Source organism: Aquarana catesbeiana, linkage group LG01 (assembly GCF_042186555.1).
Source record: "Aquarana catesbeiana isolate 2022-GZ linkage group LG01, ASM4218655v1, whole genome shotgun sequence".
NCBI lineage: Eukaryota > Metazoa > Chordata > Amphibia > Anura > Ranidae > Aquarana > Aquarana catesbeiana.
This window is the reverse complement of record NC_133324.1, coordinates 571683824-571708904: the sequence shown is the minus strand read 5'-3', so window position 1 is coordinate 571708904 and position 25081 is coordinate 571683824. Positions and strand designations below refer to the sequence as shown.

Sequence of the window (25081 nt, the reverse complement as noted above, 5' to 3'; positions counted from 1 at the left end):
GGCTGTATTAGATCAAAAGGGTGCTTCTACTAAATACTGAGCAAAGGGTCTAAATACTTAGGACCATGTGACATTTCAGTTTTTCTTTTTTAATAAATCTGCAAAAATGTCAACAATTCTGTGTTATTCTGTCAATATGGGGCGCTGTATGAACATTAATGAGGAAAAAAAATTAACCTAAATGATTTTAGCAAATGGCTGCAATATAACAAAGAGTGAAAAACTTAAGGGGGTCTGAATACTTTCCGTCCCCACTGTATATATATATATATATATATATATATATATATATATATATATATATATATATATATATATATATATATATGTGTGTGTGTATGTGTGTGTGTGACAACAATGAAGAAATTACACTTTGCTACATTGTAAAGTAGTGAGTGTACAGCTTGTATAACAGTGTTTATTTTTAAAAAATACATGCTTGGCCAGTCCATCCCCTTTACTCTCAGCTTCTTTAGCAAGGCAGTGGTTGTCTTGGAAGTGTGTTTGGGGTTATTATCATGTTGGAATACTGCCCTGCAGCCCAGTCTCTGAAGGAAGGGGGATCATGCTTTGCTTCAGTATATCACAGTACATGTTGCCATTCATGGTTCCCTCAATGAATTGTAGCTCCCCAGTGGCGGCAACACTCATGCAGCCCCAGACCATGACACTAACACCATCATGCTTGACTGTAGGCAAGACACGCTTGTCTTTGTACTCCTCACCTGGTTGCCGCCACACACGCTTGACACCATCTGAACCAAATAAGTTTATCTTGGTCTCATCAGACCACAGAACATGGTTCCAGTAATCCATGTCCGTAGTCTGCTTGTTGTCAGCAAACTGTTTGCGGGCTTTCTTGTGCATCATCTTTAGAAAAGGTTTCCTTCTGGGACAACAGTCGTGCAGACCAATTTGATGCAGTGTGCGGCATATGGTCTGAGCACTGACAGGCTGATCCCCACCCCTTCAACTTCTGCAGCAATGCTGGCAGCACTCAGACGTCTATTTCCCAAAGACAACCTCTGGATATAACACTGAGCACGTGCACTCAACTGCTTTGGTCGACCATGGCGAGGCCTCTTCTAAATCGAACCTGTCCTGTTAAACCGCTGTATTGTCTTGGCTACCGTGCTGCAGCTTAGTTTCAGGGTCTTGGCAATCTTCTTTTAGCCTAGGCCACATTTATGTAGAGCAACAATTCTTTTTTTCAGATCCTCAGAGAGTTCTTTGCCATGAGGTGCCATGTTGAACTTCCAGTGACCAGTATGAGATAGTGAGAGTGATAACACCCAAATTTAACACACCTGCTTCCCATTCACACATGAGACCTTGTAACACTAACGAGTCACATGTCACCTGGGAGGGAAAATGCCTAATTGGGCCCAGTTTTGACATTTTCACTTAGGGGTGTACTCACTTTTGTTGCCAGCGGTTTAGACATTAATGGCTGTGTGTTGAGTTATTTTGAGGGGACAACAAATTTACACTATTATACAAGCTGTACACTCTCTACTCTACATTGTAGCAAAGTGTAATTTCTTCAGTGTTGTCACATGAAAAGATATAATAAAATATTTACAAAAATGTGAGGGGTGTAATCACTTTTGTGAGATACTGTATATATGTAAGAACTTTAAAAAGGTTATTGGTAAAAAAATGAGAAATGTAATAGTTTACCCTTTGAAGTGCACCTGTGCACTTTAATTAAAGGTCAAGCAGGCCAAGGAAATTAGAATCAGAAAGATACAGAATACTGTGTTGTTTTAACGGTACTCTGGGTGCCTTGCATCAAGTTTTGCATGCTTCTTTGCAGTACTGAAAGCTAGTTCATTCCTACCCACCTTCCAAACCATCCTAATGGATTGCAAGGGTACCTAACATAGTGATGAGCCAAAAGCATGGTGCAAGAAACTGCAACCCAGCTTTTGACACTGCTAGGAAGTGCAGGAATATGTATCTTAGAGCCCCCTGGAATATGGGCTATTGGGTAAATTAGGCTCCAGAGAGGCACATGCAGGCACTTGGGGTGCCTGTTTTTGCTTTCTGAGGTCAGTTAGGACAATTGTACATCATAGCAGATGTACTTTAAGTAATTAAGAAAAATTAGCCATGTTTTAAGTACTTTGCTTAAATGCTTTATAAACCATGTATAATTGGTAACACTTTTCAGCCAACGATTGAAAGGACAATTGGTCTTGTGTTTCTTCTCTTACCTTGACTTCTCTTTGCTATGCTTGAACCTCACTCTTTGCTCAATTAGATCCTTCCAGCTGAAGTATGTGTCTTTGTTGAGATGAACCTCCTTGCCATGTAAAATTTTTACAAGGCGGCCATTGGTTGGGGCATTCACAACATGAAAAGTAAGGCTGACCTCCTCAGTATCCTCATCTTTTACACTCATAAAGGAGAAATCCAGTGGTCTCACTGCCCCAATACCAACCGTAAACGATCCATGCACAAGGAGCATTGGGGGATGAATGTTAGCTGAAATAAAGACAAAGAATGCTGGGGTTATTCTTGTTTCACCTTTGTGTCATTTCACATTGTCAGAAGATCCATTATCAGAAGATAAACAAGATAAACACAAGGTCTAATGATCCCAGGAACCTAAAAATTAAACAGAAGGCACTAGCAAAAAAGAAATGTTTGCTTGGAGATTCGCTTTAACCCTTCTAATTTGTGATGTTTGTCTGTCTCTGTCTAAAGCCTCAAACACACAATGAGAATATCAGATGAATGATCGTTCATTTTTGTTTGCATGCTAGTCTCATATCGAAAACGAATAGGTTACAAAAGTTATGAAAATTCTCCTTAGACAGAATACAACTTCAGAAGTGATGTAATGTATTATATTGTAATGTATTCTTTCATTTCTGAGCATGTGTGGTCTTGGTGAGATTTTTTTTCGCACAAATACTATACTAATTACAGGAAAATCATTTATTCTGTTATCTTACGTAAAAAAAAATTCATGCCTGTTACTTCTGATATTTTTTTCTCCTTAATGTGCCTTACTCCTGACGAATGGCTGTGAGTCATGAAACGCGTAGAGTTTACAAGGATGCCAAGACAAGTTCAGCTCACAAAGTGCATTGTATATATATATATATATATATATACTTATAATTAACGGATAAGTGATTTATGGATCTGTATTATTAATCATGTTTTTCTGAATTCTGTATTTTAAATTGTTTATAATAATTGTCTATATATGATTGGATCATTTACAATATATCATGTTTTTTAACCAAAGTTTATTGACATTATCAACTTGATTGTACTAAATAAAAAATCTAATGACTTATACAAATAAGGTAACATCGTTAATTTAGTGACAGGGCTCATTTAAAGTCCAGTTTTCTCTTTACTTATCTCATAGTATGTTATAGGGTAATAGGGATGGAGGTTTGCCACTCTACAATTAGGTTGTGTTAGGTCACGTTATCTTTTGGTATTGTCCAATTAGGGTGGAAGACACCTGGTTTCCCAGTGACTTGCCACACCATTATCAATTAACATATCACTCATCAATTAGTCATAAAATATCTCCATACACCAATATTAAGCTAACTGTCTAAAATTAAATTTATTAATCTGTAACATATATATTTACACAATGATGCCACTATCTGGCACATATTATTAGAATACAGCAGTTGTTTTCAGTCCAGAGTGAGCCCATTCTGCATGGAGGGGGTTGCCAGGTTGGTTTTTGGTCCCGGGGCTGCGATGCACGGCAGTCGTTTCCCCCTCCTCCTCATCTCATCTCCTCCCCTCATCCTAATATCCCCCCCTCCCTTGGATTCTGGACGGTGTAAACTGTCCAATAACAATAGACACACAGGTCAGGTGTATTCAAACTACTCATCAGTAAACAGTCTTATCAGCAGGGAGGGTCTGCTGAAGGAGTCCCCCCCCCCTCCACATAGACATACATCCCATAATATACTTTTTTCCCAAGGCCGACAGACACAACAGAACAATTAAATACAACCACACCCAAAGTGACTCCCGTCCCAGTGACACTTGGAGCAAACACTTGTAGGGCTGGTGCTGGGGAACAGTAGGGAAATCAGGGGAAGTAGGGTGCCCGTGACCCCCCCCCCCCTGTTTTTGGCATATAAGATTAAAGACATCTGGATTATTGGCTATTCCCCTTGATCCAGGCGATGGCAGCTGAGGTAACTTGCTTTCCAGTTGTCAATTCCTGGGATTTGGACCACAGAGATCACTGGATAGTGAGATTCTGTCCAAGAGAAGATCTGGTTTGCTTCCTTCAAGGCAGCCAGACTCCTGGTGCCCCCTTTATGGTTGATGTCTGCCACTGCCATGGCATTGTTTCTACTGCGCCCTTATTGGGTGCACATTCAAAAGAGGGGTCCAGTGCTGAATGGCCACCCTAACTGCTCTGAGCTCCAAGGTGTTGAAGGGGAGCTTGGCTTCCCCCAATGACCATGTTCCTTTGACTATCAGAGATTGGAACACCCCTCCCCAGCCTGAGAATTGCCTCTGCTATGATAACTTTCCAGTGATAAGGAATTAATTGCTTGCCTAGACAGAAGTAATGGAAACTAAGAGAAGATGCATGCTTTTCCCAGTTTGACAAAATGTTTTGTTGGAGAGTTCTTGATTGGAATTGGGCAAATGGTACTGCTTTGAAGGAGGCTACCATTAGTCCTAGAACTCTCATGGAGAATCTCAATGTGGGATATCTCTTGGATCTCAATTCTTAAGCTTGTGCTCCTAGAGAAAGAACTTTCCTTTCTGGTACAAAGACTTTTGCTTGGAATATGCCTAGGACCAGACCCAAGTATTCCAGTTGTAAGAAAGATGGGAGAGCAAACTTGTTGAAATGGATCACTCAGTTGAAGGCCTGGAGCATCTAAATTGTCTTATGGACATTTTCTGATAGCCAGAAGAGAGGAGTCCTTCAGAAGAAGGTCATCGAGCCTGTGACATAGATGCCCTGAGTCCTGAGCAGGGAAAGAAGAAGGGCTAAGACATTTGTAAACACTCTGGAAGCAGAGGATAGGCTAATGGGCAATGCAACAAACTGGAATGCCCGAGTGCCAATGTAAAGCACAGGAAGCGCTGCTGAGGTGGGAAAATGCCCTTCTGTGTCTCCTTCCTCTAAGACTGGCATATCGGGATTTGACTGTGGTTGAGAAAAAGGAGTAGGAGAGGAGACGTTGCATTTTTTGGGGCATGGATTGAGCTAGAGGATCTCTGATTATAGCTGTATTAAAGTGTTAGTAAACCCAGGACCCTGCATTCACTATATCTGGTCTCCCACAGTACACAGAACATGGAAATGCAATTACTCTAGTAAATATAAACTGCTCATCAGCAGTTAGAGCAGTCTTGTGACTTCTATCAGTGTCCAGCCAAGTACTGGTTAAAGCTTGCAGGAGTAGTTTTCTGACTGTCCTTTGAGACTGCAAGATCCCTGACCCACTGTCTGCACAGTGCTGATTGGCCCTGTGCTTATCACATGCATCCTCCCAAGAAAAAAAAAACTCTCTAGCAACACACACCAAACTAAGCATGTGTGGCCTGACTCCATATACTCTGTGTTAACAGAAAATTATTAGGGGACAGTGGAAAGAGGGAAGGATCAGCGAAGACAGGATCAAACAGCCTTTTTATACAACGTGGAGGATTAAGCCCGTAGGTTCCACAGTGAGTATAACCAGCATGCTTTACTGCATATACAGACTGATTTTACTGTTGTGGTTTAGTAACACTTTAAAGCCATAATCTTTCCATGGAAATGTTACAAAGAGAATTCTGCTTTAGTCAAATAGGCTTCTAATGGCATGCCTGCAATATACAGTGGGGACGGAAAGTATTCAGACCCCCTTACACTTTTCACTCTTTGTTATATTGCAGCCATTTGCTAAAATCATTTAACTTCATTTTTTTCCTCATTAATGTACACACAGCACCCCATATTGACAGAAAAACAGAACTGTTGACATTTTTGCAGATTTATTAAAAAAGAAAAACTGAAATATCACATGGTCCTAAGTATTCAGACGCTTTGCTCAGTATTTAGTAGAAGCACCCTTTTGATCTAATACAGCCATGAGTCTTTTTGGGAAAGATGCAACAAGCTTTTCACACCTGGATTTGGGGATCCTCTCCAGTTCTGTCATGTTGGATGGTAAACGTTGGTGGACAGCCATTTTTAGGTCTCTCCAGAGATGCTCAATTGGGTTTAAGTCAGGGCTCTGGCTGGGCCATTCAAGAACAGTCACGGAGTTGTTGTGAAGCCACTCCTTCATTATTTTAGCTGTGTGCTTAGGGTCATTGTCTTGTTGGAAGGTAAACCTTTGGCCCAGTCTGAGGTCCTGAGCACTCTGGAGAAGGTTTTCGTCCAGGATATCCCTGTACTTGGCCGCATTCATCTTTCCCTTGATTGCAACCAGTCGTCCTGTCCCTGCAGCTGAAAAACACCCCCACAGCATGATGCTGCCACCACCATGCTTCACTGTTGGGACTGTATTGGACAGGTGATGAGCAGTGCCTGGTTTTCTCCACACATACCGCTTAGAATTAAGGCCAAAAAGTTCTATCTTGGTCTCATCAGACCAGAGAATCTTATTTCTCACCATCTTGGAGTCCTTCAGGTGTTTTTTAGGAAACTCCATGCGGGCTTTCATGTGTCTTGCACTGAGGAGAGGCCTCCGTCGGGCCACTCTGCCTTAAAGCCCCGACTGGTGGAGGGCTGCAGTGATGGTTGACCTTCTATAACTTTCTCTCATCTCCCGACTGCATCTCTGGAGCTCAGCCACAGTGATCTTTGGGTTCTTCTTTACCTCTCTCACCAAGGCTCTTCTCCCCCGATAGCTCAGTTTGTCTGGACGGCCAGCTCTAGGAAGGGTTCTGGTCGTCCCAAACGTCTTCCATTTAAGGATTATGGAGGCCACTGTGCTCTTAGGAACCTTAAGTGCAGCAGAAATTTTATTGTAACCTTGGCCAGACCTGTGCCTTGCCACAATTCTGTCTCTGAGCTCTTCAGGCAGTTCCTTTGACCTCATGATTCTCATCTGCTCTGACATGCACTGTGAGCTGTAGGATCTTATATAGACAGGTGTGTGGCTTTCCTAATAAAGTCCAATCAGTATAATCAAAGCTGGACTCAAATGAAAGTGTAGAACCATCTCAAGGATGGTCAGAAGAAATGGACAGCACCTGAGTTAAATATATGAGTGTCACAGCAAAGGGTCTGAATACTTAGGACCATGTGATATTTCAGTTTTTCTTTTTTAATAAATCTGCAAAAATATCAACAATTCTGTGTTTTTATGTTAATATGGGGTGCTGTGTGTACATTAATGAGGAAAAAAAATTAATTTAAATGATTTTAGAAAATGGCTGCAATATAACAAAGAGTGAAAAATTTAAGGGGGTCTGAATACTTTCCGTCCCCACTGTAGCTATAAATGGATGCTGAGACTGGTGTTAAGCCAATTCTTGCTCCGGTGCAAGAGATGCATGATAACTCTTAGGTTGAGTGTTTTGCAGGCCTTTGGAAGAGTGAATGTTCATTTACAACTTTGTGCTGGCTTCCTTTCGCCTGGTCTGCGCCATAGCTAAAATTGAGGGTATTCCCCTGTGGGGTACTCAAGGAATAGGGTGCAGGGAATAGGGATGAGCTTCGAGTTCGAGTCGAACTCATGTTCGACTCGAACATTGGCTGTTCGCAAGTTCACCGAACAGCGAACAATTTGGGGTGTTCGCGGCAAATTCGAATGCCGCGGAACACCCTTTAAAAGTCTATGGAAGAAATCAAAAGTGCTAATTTTAAAGGCTAATATGCAAGTTATTGTCATAAAAAGTGTTTGGGGACCTGGGTCCTGCCCCAGGGGACATGGATCAATGCAAAAAAAAGTTTTAAAAACGGCCGTTTTTTCAGGAGCAGTGATTTTAATAATGCTTAAAGTCAAACAATAAAAGTGTAATATCCCTTTAAATTTCGTACCTGGGGGGTGTCTATAGTATGCCTGTAAAGGGGCGCATGTTTCCTGTGTTTAGAACAGTCTGACAGCAAAATGACATTTTGAAGGAAAAAACTCATTTAAAACTACCCGCGGCTATTGCATTGCCGACAATACACATAGAAGTTCATTGATAAAAACGGCATGGGAATTCCCCAAAGGGGAACCCCGAACCAAAATAAAAAAAAAAAAATGACGTGGGAGTCCTCCTAAATTCCATACCAGGCCCTTCAGGTCTGGTATGAATATTAAGGGGAACCCCGGCCAAAATTAAAAAAAAAAAAATGACGTGGGGTTCCCCCTAAATTCCATACCAGACCCTTCAGGTCTGTTATGGATTTTAAGGGGAACCCCGCGCCAAAAAAAAAAAAAAAACGGCGTGGGGTCCCCCCAAAAATACATACCAGACCCTTATCCGAGCACGCAACCTGGCAGGCCGCAGGAAAAGAGGGGGGGACGAGAGTGCGGCCCCCCCTCCCTCCTGAACCGTACCAGGCCACATGCCCTCAACATTGGGAGGGTGCTTTGGGGTAGCCCCCCAAAACACCTTGTCCACATGTTGATGAGGACAAGGGCCTCATCCCCACAACCCTGGCCGGTGGTTGTGGGGGTCTGCGGGCGGGGGGCTTATCGGAATCTGGAAGCCCCCTTTAACAAGGTGACCCCCAGATCCCGGCCCCCCCCATGTGTGAAATGGTAAGGGGGTACATAAGTACCCCTACCATTTCACGAAAAAAGTGTCAAAAATGTTAAAAATGACAAGAGACAGTTTTTGACAATTCCTTTATTTAAATGCTTCTTCTTTCTTCTATCTTCCTTCATCTTCTGGTTCTTCTGGTTCTTCTGGCTCTTCTGGTTCTTCCTCCGGCGTTCTCGTCCAGCATCTCCTCCGCGGCGTCTTCTGTCTTCTTCTCCTCGGGCCGCTCCGCACCCATGGCATGGGGGGGAGGCTCCCGCTCTTCTCTTCTTCTTTTCTTCTCTTCTTCTCTTCTTCATTTTCTTCTCCGGGCCGCTCCGCAATCCATGCTGGCATGGAGGGAGGCTCCCGCTGTGTGACGGCGCTCCTCGTCTGACAGTTCTTAAATAACGGGGGGGCGGGGCCACCCGGTGACCCCGCCCCCCTCTGACGCACGGTGACTTGACGGGACTTCCCTGTGACGTCACGGGGAATGCCACAGGGAAGTCCCGTCAAGTCACCGTGCGTCAGAGGGGGGCGGGGTCACCGGGTGGCCCCGCCCCCCCGTTATTTAAGAACTGTCAGACGAGGAGCGCCGTCACACAGCGGGAGCCTCCCTCCATGCCAGCATGGATTGCGGAGCGGCCCGGAGAAGAAAATGAAGAAGAGAAGAAGAGAAGAAAAGAAGAAGAGAAGAGCGGGAGCCTCCCCCCCATGCCATGGGTGCGGAGCGGCCCGAGGAGAAGAAGACAGAAGACGCCGCGGAGGAGATGCTGGACGAGAACGCCGGAGGAAGAACCAGAAGAGCCAGAAGAACCAGAAGAACCAGAAGATGAAGGAAGATAGAAGAAAGAAGAAGCATTTAAATAAAGGAATTGTCAAAAACTGTCTCTTGTCATTTTTAACATTTTTGACACTTTTTTCGTGAAATGGTAGGGGTACTTATGTACCCCCTTACCATTTCACACAGGGGGGGGGCCGGGATCTGGGGGTCACCTTGTTAAAGGGGGCTTCCAGATTCCGATAAGCCCCCCGCCCGCAGACCCCCACAACCACCGGCCAGGGTTGTGGGGATGAGGCCCTTGTCCTCATCAACATGGGGACAAGGTGTTTTGGGGGGCTACCCCAAAGCACCCTCCCAATGTTGAGGGCATGTGGCCTGGTACGGTTCAGGAGGGAGGGGGGGCCGCACTCTCGTCCCCCCCTCTTTTCCTGCGGCCTGCCAGGTTGCGTGCTCGGATAAGGGTCTGGTATGGATTTTTGGGGGGACCCCACGCCGTTTTTTTTTTTTTTTTGGCGCGGGGTTCCCCTTAAAATCCATACCAGACTGGTATGGAATTTAGGGGGAACCCCACGTCATTTTTTTTTTTTTATTTTGGCCGGGGTTCCCCTTAATATCCATACCAGACCTGAAGGGCCTGGTATGGAATTTAGGAGGACTCCCACGTCATTTTTTTTTTTAAATTTTGGTTCGGGGTTCCCCTTTGGGGAATTCCCATGCCGTTTTTATCAATGAACTTCTATGTGTATTGTCGGCAATGCAATAGCCGCGGGTAGTTTTAAATGAGTTTTTTCCTTCAAAATGTAATTTTGCTGTCAGACTGTTCTAAACACAGGAAACATGCGCCCCTTTACAGGCATACTATAGACACCCCCCAGGTACGAAATTTAAAGGGATATTACACTTTTATTGTTTGACTTTAAGCATTATTAAAATCACTGCTCCTAAAAAAACGTCCGTTTTTAAAACTTTTTTTTGCATTGATCCATGTCCCCTGGGGCAGGACCCAGGTCCCCAAACACTTTTTATGACAATAACTTGCATATAAGCCTTTAAAATTAGCACTTTTGATTATTCATGTTCGTGTCCCATAGACTTTAACGGTGTTCGCATGTTCGAACGAACTTTTTTCCTGTTCGCATGTTCTGGTGCGAACCGAACAGGGGGGTGTTCGGCTCATCCCTAGCAGGGAATAATGCCAGTAAGAGAACCCATGTGTAGATCATTCTCTAATGAATCCTCGTGGTGAAAGGGCCTGAGTACCTTATAAGAACTCTAAGTGGAAGTGGCATTAAAGTATGTAACCAGTGGTGTGATGTAACATATGGTCATCCACCTGAGACTGAGCTCTGAGTAGTTGAATTTTAGAGCCAAGTTTGAAAAGTTTCCATTGTGAGGTGAATAAGATCCAAACATAACCCTGTTTTAACAGTAATGGTCAGCGATACAGTGCCCCTGTCTTATCTGTCCACATGCTGGACTCTAAATAAAGTCCAGACTTTGCCGGTCATGGTGGGCATGTTCCTGAAGGGGACTTCAGAGACTGGGCTTTATAGTGATGGATCAAGGCCCTGGACATGTGTAGCACCCTGCAGCTAACTCAAAGTGTTGCACCTAGTGCCAAGATGAGCACCCATGCAGGATCCAGGGCTTGAAGCAACATTACAGGCCATCCCCACTGCATGGGGTCTGGGTATGAGCTGATCAACATATACTGCTTTTATGTTGCCATTAAAAGACACTGAGGGCTTGATTGAAGAATTGGAAGAAAAATAATAAAGAAAAATTTTAAACCCAGTTAAGTCAAGGGTGATTTTCTATGTGAAGGAGAAAAGGTCCATCACCTTCAGACATTAGCGCAAAACTGAGGATCTAGAGTATGGTAGGGTTATAAGGGAGGTCCTAGGGGGTGTGTCCACTAAAGCTTTGCCAGTGTCCAATCACCTGAAGGTACATGTCTATAACCCATGGTGTACAAGTATTCTACATATGTCCTGTGCAATCAAGATAGCATGATTTGTTTCGATGCTACCAATGCTATAGCTAAATAATTTGTATACATTTTTAAGGGCATTTTAAATTCACAAAAGGTCTTGTTCTTTGGTTCCTTACATTATGTTTATTTTACAATACACGATTTTATAGCATACACCAACAATTGTTACTTATATGTTTAAATTAATGTATTCTATACCTTTTATTTACCTTTCTTGTATTTTTGCAAAAAAGGGGTTTAAAGGGGTTGTAAACCTTTGCTTTTTTTCACCTCAATGCATTCTATACATTGAGGTGAAAAACCTCTTTTAATCCACCAGCCCCCCCATAGCCCCCCTTTTACTTACCTAAACCCGATCGTTCCTGCCCTGGAGATGAGCACACGCACTCCAGCCAGTGTCTCGGGTCCTGATTGGATAGATTCATAGCAGCGCAGCCATTTGCTCCCGCTGCTGTCAATCAAATCCAATGACGCGGGAACCGGGGGGTGGAGCCGAGTCCTGCTGTCTGTGTCAATGGATGCAGCAGCAGGACACCGGAGCATGCCCGGACGGGTGCCCCAGGGGAGAGTGCTTCTCCGACGGGGCACTTGAGAAGAGGAGGAGCCAGGAGTGCCGCTGAGGGACCCCAGAAGAGGAGGATCAGGGCCACTCTGTGCAAAACCAACTGCACAGAGGAGATAAGTATGACATGTTTGTTTTTAAAAAAAGTATTGCACAAAATCAGGGTTGTATGTTAAGTAACATGGCTTATGGTCAAATGTTGCCAAGCATCTTTTATCAATATACTTTAAACTTAATTTCCCATAAAGACTTTTTTTGTATAATACATGCCTCCTCCAATGGCACAACTATATCAGTGTAATTAAATCATTCAATATGCAATTGATTCATACATAATATAATTTGATGTGCGCTCAAAACAGATCTGACCACTCAAGGATCATTACTGTATAATAAATGAGAACTCAATAAAGATGAAAAGCTAATAACTGCATGTAAAGATGTTTCCCTTGAATTCTTCTTAGTGCTACCGTCATTCCCACATTATTCATACACTAGACACTGCGGAATTTCTGGCATAGATTCCCCTACAGATTAATATTTTATGTGGTGGGAATACTTTTGTGGAAGGATGTGGTGGCCTATTTATACTTTCACCTTTTCTTACAGTGAATTACCTCCCTTCCATTAACATGGCCATATTTATTTAAGAGGATTTCATTCCAACAAGGAAAACTGTTTTTTTTTAAATTACCAGAACATCAAAATCAATGTTACCAGCAATCTGGATGTAAAAGCGTTAACAACTCTATTTAACCACTTCAGCTTCGGAAGTTTTACCCCCCTTCATGACCAGGCCATTTCTTGCAATACAGCACTTCATTACTTTAAATGACAACTGGGTGGTCGTGTGACGCTGTAGCCAAATACCCAAATAATAGAGCTTTCTTTTGGTGGTATTTGATCACCACTGCGTTTTTTTGTTTTTTTTTTGCCCTATCAACAAAAAAAAAAAGACCGACAATTTAACAAAAAAAACTTTATTTTTTACTTTCTGCTATAAAACATATCCAATAAAAAAAAATTTAAACAATCAAATTTCTTCATGAATTTAGGCCAATATATAATCTGCTACATGTTTTTGGTAAAAAAAAAAAATCACAATTAGTATATATTGATTGGTTTGCACAAAAGTTATAGTGTCTACAAACTATGGGATAGATTTATAGAATTTTAATTTTATTTTTTTTACTAGTAATGGCAGCGATCAGCGACTTATAGCGGGACTGCTTAGCAGAAACACAGGATCACTACCTTCCCCTCTGACAGAACAGCGATCTGCCTTGTTTACATAGGCAGACCGCCGTTTTGTCTCTCTTGGAAACGATCAGCGGGTCCCAGCAGACATAGAGTCCGCCGGATCCGCTGATTGGTTCCCACTGTGTCTAATCACAGCAGGAGTGGGTTGCTGGTGGCCCGGAAGTGCAAGATCATGTACCTGTACATGATTTTGCACAGGAGAGCCGCCTCAACACTGTATATGTACTGTATATGGTCAGCAAGTGCTTAAAGCAGGCCCACAAAAAAATATAAGCCATATACCTAACTGAAAAAAATATGTACCATGGGGATAATTATTTTTTTGATCCCCTGCAGATTTTGCAAGTTGTCCCACTTACAAAGAAATGAAGGGTCTATAATCGTTATCATAGGTGTATATTAAATAATAGAGATAAAATATCAACCAAAAATCCAGAAAAAACACAATACAAATTTTATAAATGGAGTTGCAGTTCAGTTAGTAAAATAAGTATTTGATCCCCAAGCAAAACATGACTTACTACTTGGTGGAGAAACCCTTGTTGGCAAGCACAGAAGCAAGACATTTCTTGTAGATGGTTACCAGGTGTACCTACAGGGGTAGCAGGGGTCGCATTTGCATTCTGAGCCCCATGCTTCAGGGGGTATATGTGGCCCCCCCTGTATGCTTGAATAGGAGGAGCGGTGGGGCGGCTGCATATAGAGGAATCGATCTCTCCATTTTCCTCCTGCAGCCACTGAATGTCTGCGGGAGGGTGGGAATGGACTCAGTCCATTCATAACTGAAACATTCCTATGCTTCAGTTTGTGAATTAATGGGAAGCTCTCTACAGAGCTATTCCTGTCCATTCATTCTGTGCAGCTGAGACTGCAGAGAAGGAGTTTGAGGGCTGTGTCTTAAAAGTGGAACATCAGAAGTCTGTTAAGACCCCTGATATCTCACCAAAGCCCAACAAGTCTCCTCTTTTTTTTTTTTTTTAAATACCGGTAATAAAAAAATAATATTGCAAAAAAAAAAAAAATAACGAAAATAAAAAACTACTGACACCAGTGGCAGAACTACCAGGATCACAAAGGTCCCACTTGCGACCGGGCCCTGGTGTTTCGGCACTGGACTCAGAGGGAAGGGCCCCAGATGGGGGTCAGGGGGGGCCCTTCATGGTTTCTTGCACTGAAGGTTCTAGTTTCGCCACTGAGTACAGGCTATGCTGGATCGAGCACACAATTATTATTTAACGGCAGTCTTTAAACTATAGTCAAATGATTGTACCTAAGCTGGGGTATTATCACTCTGATGCAGGTAGGAGGTAACATTTCCTCAGTCTCCTCTCTTTCAGTGATCAGACTGTAGTACTGTAACTCTGTAATAGTTCATAAGGTATTAAGCAGGCTAGGGAGCTTATCTGTGTGAGACATTTGATAACAAAGCTAAGGAATGCAGAGACACCAGGACTGACATCATTGTGATATCTCTGTGCCAGCATCCAAGTCCAGAAGTAGACACTGACCCTGAATGATGCCTGAACAACGATGGAGCTGGAGTGTCAGGGGAAGCACTATAAGCTCTGAGAGATAAATAAAGGTCTAACAATGATTTTGGTGTTTAGTTTGTAAATATGTATGTAGAGCAGTGGTTCTCAACCGCTATAGTGCCATGACCCCTTGATGAAATCTCCCAAGTTGTGGGGACCCCTAACAGTAAAATTATTTTCGTAGCGTGGGTTGTCAGCTTCCAAGGCAAGACAAGTAATTTGTGCCCCTAACCCACGGACATTTAGCGCTTCCTGAGTCCCTTCCACTCGTACAGTATTAAAACCCCTTATGATACATTTCTTTCCCTTTTATCTCTAGCTATCCTAATTTCTTGTCCCCCCCATCCCTCTCTCTAGCCATCTTTCTTGTTCTTTCTCTTATTCTTTCTCTCCCTTTTCCTTTGTTCTTCCCCCTTTTCATCTCTCTTCCATGTATTCTCTATTTTTATTCCTTCTCTTACTCCTTGGTGGGGGGAATGGGATGAGTGGCAGTGCTGGCGGAGATTCTGATCAGCCAACTTAGGTGCTCTTGATCAAGGTCATCTGCTGATCTGAGAACTGTAGTGGGAACTTTTAATGGCAACTATCATCACAGGTAGTGTTACTGACTGTGTCTCCGGCTTCACTGTGTCTCCGACTTTGTGGTGTCTCTCAGCAGTGACACCTATGCCGAAATCAGGAGATAGGGTCTCCTCCAGCCCCACCCACTTCATTCCTCACCAGTCAGCAGACCTCTAGTCTCCGCCCCCCAGCCATGCTGTGAACTGAATGGGTGGCTGGGAAGAGGCTGAATGGGCAGCCGCGGGCTCCAGGAAAAGCCCAGCTGGGCGGCCACAGGCTCCAGGGACAGCCCTTCTGGGCGGCCGCAAAAAGGCTGGGAGAGTGGCGCGGGCTTCAGGAACAGCCCAGGATTTGGTGACCCCTGGCAAATGGTCATTTGACCCCCGAGAGGGTCCCGACCCCCAGGTTGAGAACCACTGATGTAGAGGGAAGCAGCAATATTACAGATGTAAGTTCTGCCTTCCAGCATAGTAATAATAACTCAAAACAAGTCCCTACTAAAACTTGCTCTAGTTTTCCTTTAAGTTCTTTCTCCCAGAAGTAACTAATACACTTCAATGTTCCCAATGCAAATATGGTCATTGGTATTCTTTTCATCTATGTTACAGATCCTCACTTCAGAGAAGCATTGGTATTCCAAGTTTGCTGTTCTATGTGATTTTAAAGTCATACGACCTGAAATTCACATTAATTAAACTTTACCAAAGAAATTCCTACGAAAGGTAGCTGTTACAGAATTTATAGGATATCTGCACTTTTAATCTTATAAAAATGGAACAGTTGAACAGTATTTTGATTAATGTTGAACAAAGTGAATATGTGTTAGTTAACATTTTCAAACCAATTATGAAATAAAAACAAACAAATGACTGAAAGCGGAGTTCCACACAAAAATGGAACTTCCGCTTTTCGGAACCCTCCCCCCCTCCGGTGTCACATTTGGCACCTTTCAGGGGGGAGGGGGGTGCAGATACCTGTCTAAGAGAGGCTCCCTCCTCGCTGTCTCCTGGAAAACACACAGCTCCCAGGAGATAGCGGGGAACAGTTACGATGCGCAGCGCGACTCGCGCATGCGCAGTAGGGAACCGGGAAGTGAAGCCGCAACGCTTCACTTCTTGATTCCCTCACCCAGGATGGCGGCGGCAGCTGCCGAGAACTGAGTGGGTTCTCAGCGTCACCTGCCGACATCGCTGGACCCTGGGACAGGTAAGTGGCCATGTATTAAAAGTCAGCAGCTGCAGTATTTGTAGCTGCTGGCTTTTAATATTTTTTTTTTGGGCAGTTTAGGTGAAGTTCTAATCCTTTCCCAATCTTACACAAACCGAAAATGTTTGTATGTAGGTAGGCTTCTGATGGAAAACTAAACTATTTATGGTTCAATTTATCCAAAAGTATTTGTTAAATGCTGTCATTGACCTTCAGGAAATCATCAAACTGTCAGCAGACAAGAGGTTCCTGTGGGGTCCTATTGCTGTCACATGGTGCTCTGAACAATGTTAAAATTTGATTTGTACAGATTATCGGTTGTAAAAACAGTCTTGAATAGAACTTGGAAAGCCAATATCTTATCAGTGTTGTGTGAATAAGAAAAGGTTGCCTTTTGCAGATGTAATCTCTTTTGACAGCTATATGCAGATTTTCATGTGCTGACATACAGTGAGGGAAAAAAATATTTGCTGATTTTGTACATTTGCCAACTGACAAAAAAATGATCAGTATATAATTTTAATGGTAGGTTTATTTTAACAGTGAGAGACAGAACAACAAAAATATCCAAAAAAACGCATTTAAAAAAAGTTATAAATTGATTTGAATTTTAATGAGTCAAATAAGTATTGGAGCCCTTCACAAAACATGACTTAGTAATTGGTGGAGAAACCCTTTTTGGCAATCACAGAGGTCAGTCATTTCTTGTAGTTGACCACCAGGTTTGCACACATCTGAGGAGGAATTTTGTCCCACTCCTCTTTGCAGATCTTCTCTAAATCCTTCTTGGCTGTCGCTTGGCAACTCAAAGTTGTGCGCCCCTGCACACAGGAGCTCGGAAGGCCTCCTTCACACAGGGTGTTTCAATTTGTGCCCCTTTCAGAGCCATATATAACTGCATAGGGATGCACAGGTGTTGCATGCATCCTTGTGCAGGCAGTTCCATAGCTGTCAGTTGAGATGCAGCAGCTGCGCAGACACAGTCATTAAGGTTTCAAGGCTGACGTTTGGTAACTCGAACCTTCAGCTCCCTCCACATATTTTCTATGTGATTAAGGCCTGGAGACTGGCTAGGCCACTCCAGAACTTTAATGTGCTTTTTCTTGAGCCACTTCTTTTTGGGTCATTAACCACTTGAGGTCCGGGCCATAGCCGAATGACGGCCACAGCGCGGACCTCAATTTCCAGGAGGCCGTCATGGGACGTCCTCCCCTGTGCATGCGCACCCTGCAGGGCGCGCGGTGCGCGCGCTGTGATCAGCGAGTCATGGAGACTCGGATGATGACAGATCTGAGTAAGGGGCCGATCCCGGTCCCTTACCATGTGATCAGCTGTCAGCCAATGACAGCTGATCATATGATGTAAACAAAAGCTCGGTAATCTTTTTTTTTTCTCCTCACACTGTCAGCGTGAGGAGAAAAAAAAGCCGATCACCGGCTTATGTTAAAAGGACATCGGTCCCGAAAAGGAAGGAGGCACATATGCCTCATCTGTGCCAGCCAGTGCCACCTGCCATTGCCACCTGCCAGTGCCCAGGAGTGCCACTTATCAATGCCCACAAGTGCCACCTATCAAGGCCCACAAGTGCCACCTATCAATGCCCACAACTGCTACCTATCAATGCCCACCAGTGGTGCCAATCAGTGCCACCTAGCAGTGCTGCCATCAGTGTAAGCAATCAGTGCCCATCACAGCCACCCATCAGTGCCCATCACTGCCACCTATCGGTGCCTATCACTGCCACCTTATCAGCGTACATCAATGAAGGAGAAAAATTACCTGTTTGCAAAATTTTATAACAAAATATTTAAAAAATATAATTTTTTTTTTAAATTCGGTCTTTTTCAATTTTTTTAACAAAAACTAAAAACCGCAGAGGTGATCAAATACCACCAAAAAAAAGCTCTATTTGTGGGAAAAAAATGATAAAAATGTCATTTGAGTACAGTGTTGTATGACCGCGCAGTTGTCATTCAAAGTGCGACAGCACTGAAAGCTAAAAATTGGTCTGGACAGGAGGGGGTTTAAGTGCCCAGTAAGCAAGTGGTTAATAACATCCATGACCCACTTTCAATGCCTTGGCTGAGGGAAGGAGGTTCTCACCCAAGATTTGATGGAACATGGCAGCATTCATCGTCCCTTTGGTGCGGTGAAGTTGTCCTGTCCCCTTAGCAGAAGAACACCCCAAAGCATAATGTTTCCACCTAGATGTTTCATGGTAGGGATGTTGTTCTTGGGGTCATAGGCGGCATTTCTCCTCCCCCAAACAGTTGAGTTGAGTTGATGCCAAAGGGCTTGATTTTGGTCTCATCTGACCACAACACTTTCACTCAGTTCTCCTCTGAATCATTCAGATGTTCATTAGCAAAGGCAGGCTTGTACATGTGCTTTCTTGAGCAGGGGGACTTTACAGGCACTGCAGGATTTCAGTCCTACACGGTGTAGTGTGTTACCAATTGTTTTCTTGGTGACTATGGTCCCAGCTTCCTTGAGATTATTGACAAGATTCTCCCGTGTAGTTCTGGGCTGATTCCTTACCGTCCTCATGATCATTGAAACTCCACGAGGTGAGATCTTACATGGAGCCCAAGACCGAGGGAGATAGACAGTTCTTTTGTGTTTCTTCCATTTGCAAATAAGCGCACCAACTGTTGTCACACTCTCACCAAGCTGCTTGGCGATAGTCTTGTAGCCCGTTTCAGCCTTGTGTAGGTCTACAATCTTGTCCCTGACATCCTTGGACAGCTCTTCTTTTGGCCATGGTGGAGAGATTGGAATCTGATTGATTGATTGCTTCTGTGAACAGGGTGCTCCTAATCTCAGCTTGTTACCTGTATAGAAGACACCTGGGAGCCAGAAATCTTCCTGACTGATAGGAGATCAAATACTTATTTCACTCATTAAAATGCAAATCAATTTATAACTTTTCTGAAATGCTTTTTTCTGGATATTTTTGTTATTGTCTCTCACTGTTATAATAAACCTACCATTAAAATGATAGACTGATCATTTTTTTGTCAGTGGGCAAACGTACAAAATCAGCAGGGGATCAAATACTTTTTTCCCTCACTGTATGTTGTGCTTGGGCAGCTTATTCACTCTAAACAAGCCTCAACACTTGAGAAATCATATCTGCCGTTCTTTTAGGCAACAAGGGACACCACAATACATGTCATGCATGCATTGTAGTATGCTAAAATGCAGGCACTTTGTTGGCACTGTATATGTGCGCTGGGGAGCCACTCATAATGAGTGGCAATGCAATTATTCAGTGCATTGGAGTGCATTACAGTATCTTGTACAACAAAACTTGGTTTTAAAACACATTCATGCACATAGGTACCGGTAGTTAAAAATCCAGCCTACAGTGCATCCGGAAAGTATTCACGGCGCTTCATCTTTTTCCACATTTTGTTATGTTACAGCCTTATTCCAAAATGGATTAAATTAATTATTTTCCTCAAAATACTACAAACAATACCCCTTAATGACAACGTGAAAGAAGTTTGTTTGAAATCTTTGCAAATGTATTAAAAATATCACATGTACATAAGTATTCACAGCCTTTGCCATGACACTCAAAATTGAGTTAATGTGCATCCTGTTTCCACTGATCATCCTTGAGATGTTTCTACAACCTGACTGGAGTCCACCTGTGGTAAATTCAGTTGATTGGACATAATTTGGAAAGGCACACACCTGTCTATATAAGGTTCCACAGTTAACAGTGCATGTCAGAGCACAAACCAAGCCATAAAGTACAAAGAATTGTCTGTAGACCTCAGAGACAGGACTGTATTGAGGCACAGATCTGGGGAAGGGTACAGAAAAATGTATGCAGCATTGAAGGTCCCAATGAGCACAGTGGCCTCCATCATCCATAAAAGAAGTTTGGAACCACCAGGACTCTTCCTAGAGTGGGCCACCCAGCCAAACTGAGCGATCAGGGGAGAAGGGTCTTAGGGAGTTGACCAAGAACCCACTGGTCACTCTGACAGCGTTGCAGCGTTTCTCTGTGGAGAGAGGAGAACCTTAGAGAAAAACAACCATCTCTGCAACACGCCACCAATCCAACACTCTGGACCTCAGACTGGGGCGAAGGTTCATCTTCCATCAGGACAATGACCCTAAGCACACAGCCAAGATAACAAAGGAGTGCCTATGGGACAATTCTGTGAATGTCCTTGAGTGGCTCAGTCAGAGCCCAGACTTGAACCCGATTGAACATCTCTGGAGAGTTCTGAAATTGTCTGTGCACTGACGCTTCTCATCCAACCTGATGGAACTTGAGAGGTCCTGCAAAGAAGAATGGGAGAAACTGCCCAAAAATAGGCGTAACAAGCTTGTGGCATCATACTCAAAAAAGACTTGAGGCTGTAATTGGTGCCAAAGGGGCTTTGACAAAGTATTGAGCAACGGCTGTGAATACTTATGTACATGTTTTTTTAAATTTTTTTATTTTTAATAAATTTGCAAAGATTTCAAACAAACTTCTTTCACGTTGCCATTATGGGGTACTGTTTATAGAATTTTGAGGAAAATAATGAATTTAATCCATTTTGGAATAAAGCTGTAACATAACAAAATGTGGAAAAAATGAAGCGCTGTGAATACTTTCCAATTTGCACTGTATATAAGTAGCTCAAAGTTTTCATCACTACACACCATCGATAAAAGCCGACATTATGGTTCCGCTCCAATGTAGATCAACCTTCCTCTAGCTTAATAACCTTCCTCTAGCTTAATAACAGGCATGCCATATCAAGTGTGTATAAATCATGCTACTGATATACTATAATAAAAATATTTGAGTACTAAATAAATGTGAAAATTTAGCTTCTCACCTTCACATCTTCTGGTCCTAGAATTTCCCAGAAAATTATTCCCACAGTAAGGCACACAATGGTGATTTTTTAGAAATGTCTGTCTGTCACAAATTTTACATTGCAGTGACTGATCACATTCAAGACATCCAGAAGGGCAGGCTGTAAAAAAGATACTTTAGTAATACCCATATATCACATTTAGCTCTATTCAAAAATCTTTAACACATCGAGAAGGACCTTTATTTTAGCCATGTGGCTGTGTCCAAGCAGTGGCGGAACTACCGCCATAGCGACAAACGCGGTCGCTATGGGGCCCGCAGCCGAGTTGGGGCCCGCACTGGGTGATACCCGCCAGAGGGGTGATACTCTTGGGTAGCGTAGCGGCAGCCGCACCACCAACACCGCTCGCTGTCCCTCAGCGGCGCGGACCGAAGCCGCCTCCCCTTCTCTCTGTTTACATCCACAGAGGAGGAGGAGCCTGCGCTCGAGCCTTGAGGGACACCGCTGTGTGTATCTGGAGTGGAGACTCTCAGCGCTGTTCTGAGGTATGTAAGGGGGTGTGTGTCTATACTGCTGGGGGGTCTGCACTGAGGGGGGGTGTCTGTACTGCTGGGGGGTCTGCACTGAGGGGGGTGTCTGTACTGCTGGGGGGGTCCTGCACTGAGGGGGGGTGTCTGTACTGCTGGGGGGTCTGCACTGAGGGGGGGTGTCTGTACTGCTGGGGGGTCTGCACTGAGGGGGGGTGCCTGTACTGCTGGGGGGTCTGCACTGAGGGGGGGTGTCTGTACTGCTGGGGGGGTCTGCACTGAGAGGGGGGTGTCTGTACTGCTGGGGGGGTCTGCACTGAGTGGGGTCTGCACTGAGGTTGGGGGTGTCTGTTCTGCTGGGGGGGTCTGCACTGAGGTGAGGGGTGTCTGTTCTGCTGGGGAGGGGGGTCTGCACTGAGGTGGGGGGTGTCTGCACTGAGGAGGGTCTGTAATGCTGGGGGGGTCTGCACTGGGGGGGTGTCTGTACTAAAGGGGGTCTGCACTGGGGGGGTGTCTGTACTGATGTGGGGTCTGTAATGCTGGGGGGTCTGCACTGGGGGGGTGTCTGTACTAAGGTGTGTGTCTGCACTGCTGGGGGGTCTGTACTACTGAGGGGGGTCTGCACTGAGGGGGGGGTCTGTACTGAGGGGGTGGTCTGCACTGGGGGGATGTCTGTACTGCTGGGGGGTGGGTCCTGCACTGAGGGGGGTCTGTAATGCCGGGGGGGGTCTGCACTAGGGGGGTGTCTGTACTGAGGGGTGTCTGTACTGCTGGGGGGTCTGCACTGAGTGGGGTCTGTAATGCTGGGGGGTCTGCACTGGGGGGGTCTGCACTAGGGGCATGTCTGCACTAAGGGGGGTGTCTGCACTGCTGGGGGTGTCTGCACTGAGGGGGGTCTGTACTGAGGGGGGTGGTCTGCACTGGGGGGATGTCTGTACTGCTGGGTGGGTTGGGTCCTGCACTGAGGGGGGGTCTGTAATGCTGGGTGGGCTGCACTAGGGGGGGTGTCTGTACTAAGGGGAGTATCTGTACTGAGGGGTGTCTGTACTGCTGGGGGGTCTGCACTGAGGTAGGGGGTGTCTGTACTGATGGGGGTATGCATGTGTGTCTTTCAGGGGCTGCATACTAGGGCTGAGGAAAAAATCGATTTGAATCTTGAATCGAGTTGAGTGGTCAAATCGATTCAAATTTTCAGCAAATCGATTTTTTTTTTTTTTTCACCAGGACCGCCGCTGACACCGCTCCGGTCCTGAGGAGCTGTGGGTAGGAGTTTTTGGGTGAGGCCACGGCTTCGGCCTAGTCCGCGAGGCCGGACGCCACGGACTAGGCCGAAGCCGCGGACTCGCCTAAAAACTCCTGCCCACAGCTCCTCAGGACCGGCGCGGTGTTCATCAAAAAAAAAAAAAACGATTCGAAACGTGAATTGAGTTTTTTTTTTTTTTTAAATCGCAGATTTTTTTTGTGGAAAAAATCGCCCATATACTGCATACAGTATACTGCATACTTTGTTGGTCGAAATTTATATACGCTGTTGCCTGGGTACTGTGCCACATGGGTGTGATAATCTGTTGTTCAATGGCATAGTTCATTTTTTTTTTTTTTTGTGGGGGGGGGGCCATACAACATTTTGCTATGGGGCCCTGTGATTTCTAGTTACGCCCCTGTGTCCAAGTGTCCTTATCTTGGTTTGTTAATGTTGTAAATTGTTGATATGATTTTACTAACAAAAACACAACTCAAAATAGCAAACACACCACCCTTTTTTTGGTAGGTGTTAAAAGAAACCCTGAAATAAAACGTGACAAAATGTATAGATACTGGTCATTAATCTCTGCTGAATGGGGAGGACTAGAGTTCAGACAAAGCAGTATAATGTGTTGCTGTGCCTGAAAGCCAGTCCTCTTTTTCAGTTAAGAGCACATGACAAACAAATCGAAGAATGGGCTGGAAGTAGGGCTAGAGAGCAAGGAACGGTTGTGTTTTCACTATGGAAGTTGGGCATATGTTGTATGTACAATAAAAGCTTCCTAATTTTTAAATTATGTTTTTGGTTTATATCATGCATTTCATTCTATCTGTCTGATCTGGGTATTATGGTGTTATAATTAAAGCATTTACATTCATAACCAGTCTAGTATAAAAGTACCTAAAATGTGTCTTTGGGATAAGTAGCTTAAGCTGGCCATAAATGTCTCTTGGTCAAGGATTGGTCCATTTAAAGATATACATTGGGCATAAAAATTATGCTGCTGACACTGCAAGTAATTCTTTTCACCAGTAGAGATGTTCCACCTTATTGAAAAATCACTGTCCAATCTAGCTATCTTTAGAGAAGAAGGTAGGGAATTGCAGCTTCAAACTTTTTGGTGAATTGCATGAGTACAGTGGTGGTGCCAATGCAGTTATAGACAGGCAATACATCTCAGGAAGATATCTTCCCTGTGTGTGACAATTCTTAGGGAATAACAATTTGATCTTGCATTTTTTTGGGGTCACCAATCCACTTCCCATCGGGCAAGCTACATGTGGGTTAAATTCTCTCTCTGTGCTGGAATGTTTTATTTTCTGCCCCACTTCCTCCCACAATCCAAAAAAAAAATAGTAGGTAAACTCTCTATCATAACTGGCTTAGAACAAAATCTCTGTAACTGTAAAGAGCAAATTAGGTTGTTAGTTCCATGGAGGCAGGGATTTATATGAGTGGTTTATAGTCTTCATAAATGGCTGCAGAATACATCAGCACTATATATGTGGATAAAATAAAAGTGTACTTACCAAGGCATCTACGATCAGAGTGTGACACAACATGGTGCTTTCCACATTCAGTAACACACTGTCCATCAAGCAGGTAGAATGGGGCCTCACATTGACTACAATGACTGGAATGAGTGCACAACAGGCAGTGTTCTGCACACTCTGTAATAAACAAAACAAGAAGTCAAACATCCTCTTAAACTCCAGAAGATTTACCCCCTTCATGACCAGGCTATTTTTTGCGATATGGCACTGCGTTACTTTAACTGACAATTGAGCGGTCATGCAACGCTGTACCCAAATGAAATTTAAGCAATTTATTCCCACAAATAAAGCTTTATTTTGGTGGTATTTGATCGCCACTGGGTTTTTCATTTTTTGCTCTATAAACAAA

General features: G+C 43.9%; 1 protein-coding gene across 1 annotated transcript in view; it reads right to left on the bottom strand.

Moving 5' to 3' along the window:
• FRAS1 (Fraser extracellular matrix complex subunit 1) overlaps positions 1-25081 on the bottom strand; it is an 830295-nt gene that overhangs the window by 246271 nt on the left and 558943 nt on the right. The window contains exons 25-27 of the mRNA XM_073597432.1: positions 24709-24849; positions 21425-21565; positions 2217-2487 (exon numbers count right to left, since the gene is read on the bottom strand). Coding sequence (XP_073453533.1) covers positions 2217-2487; positions 21425-21565; positions 24709-24849 — 553 coding nt within the window. The remainder of the gene's footprint in view (positions 1-2216; positions 2488-21424; positions 21566-24708; positions 24850-25081) is intronic.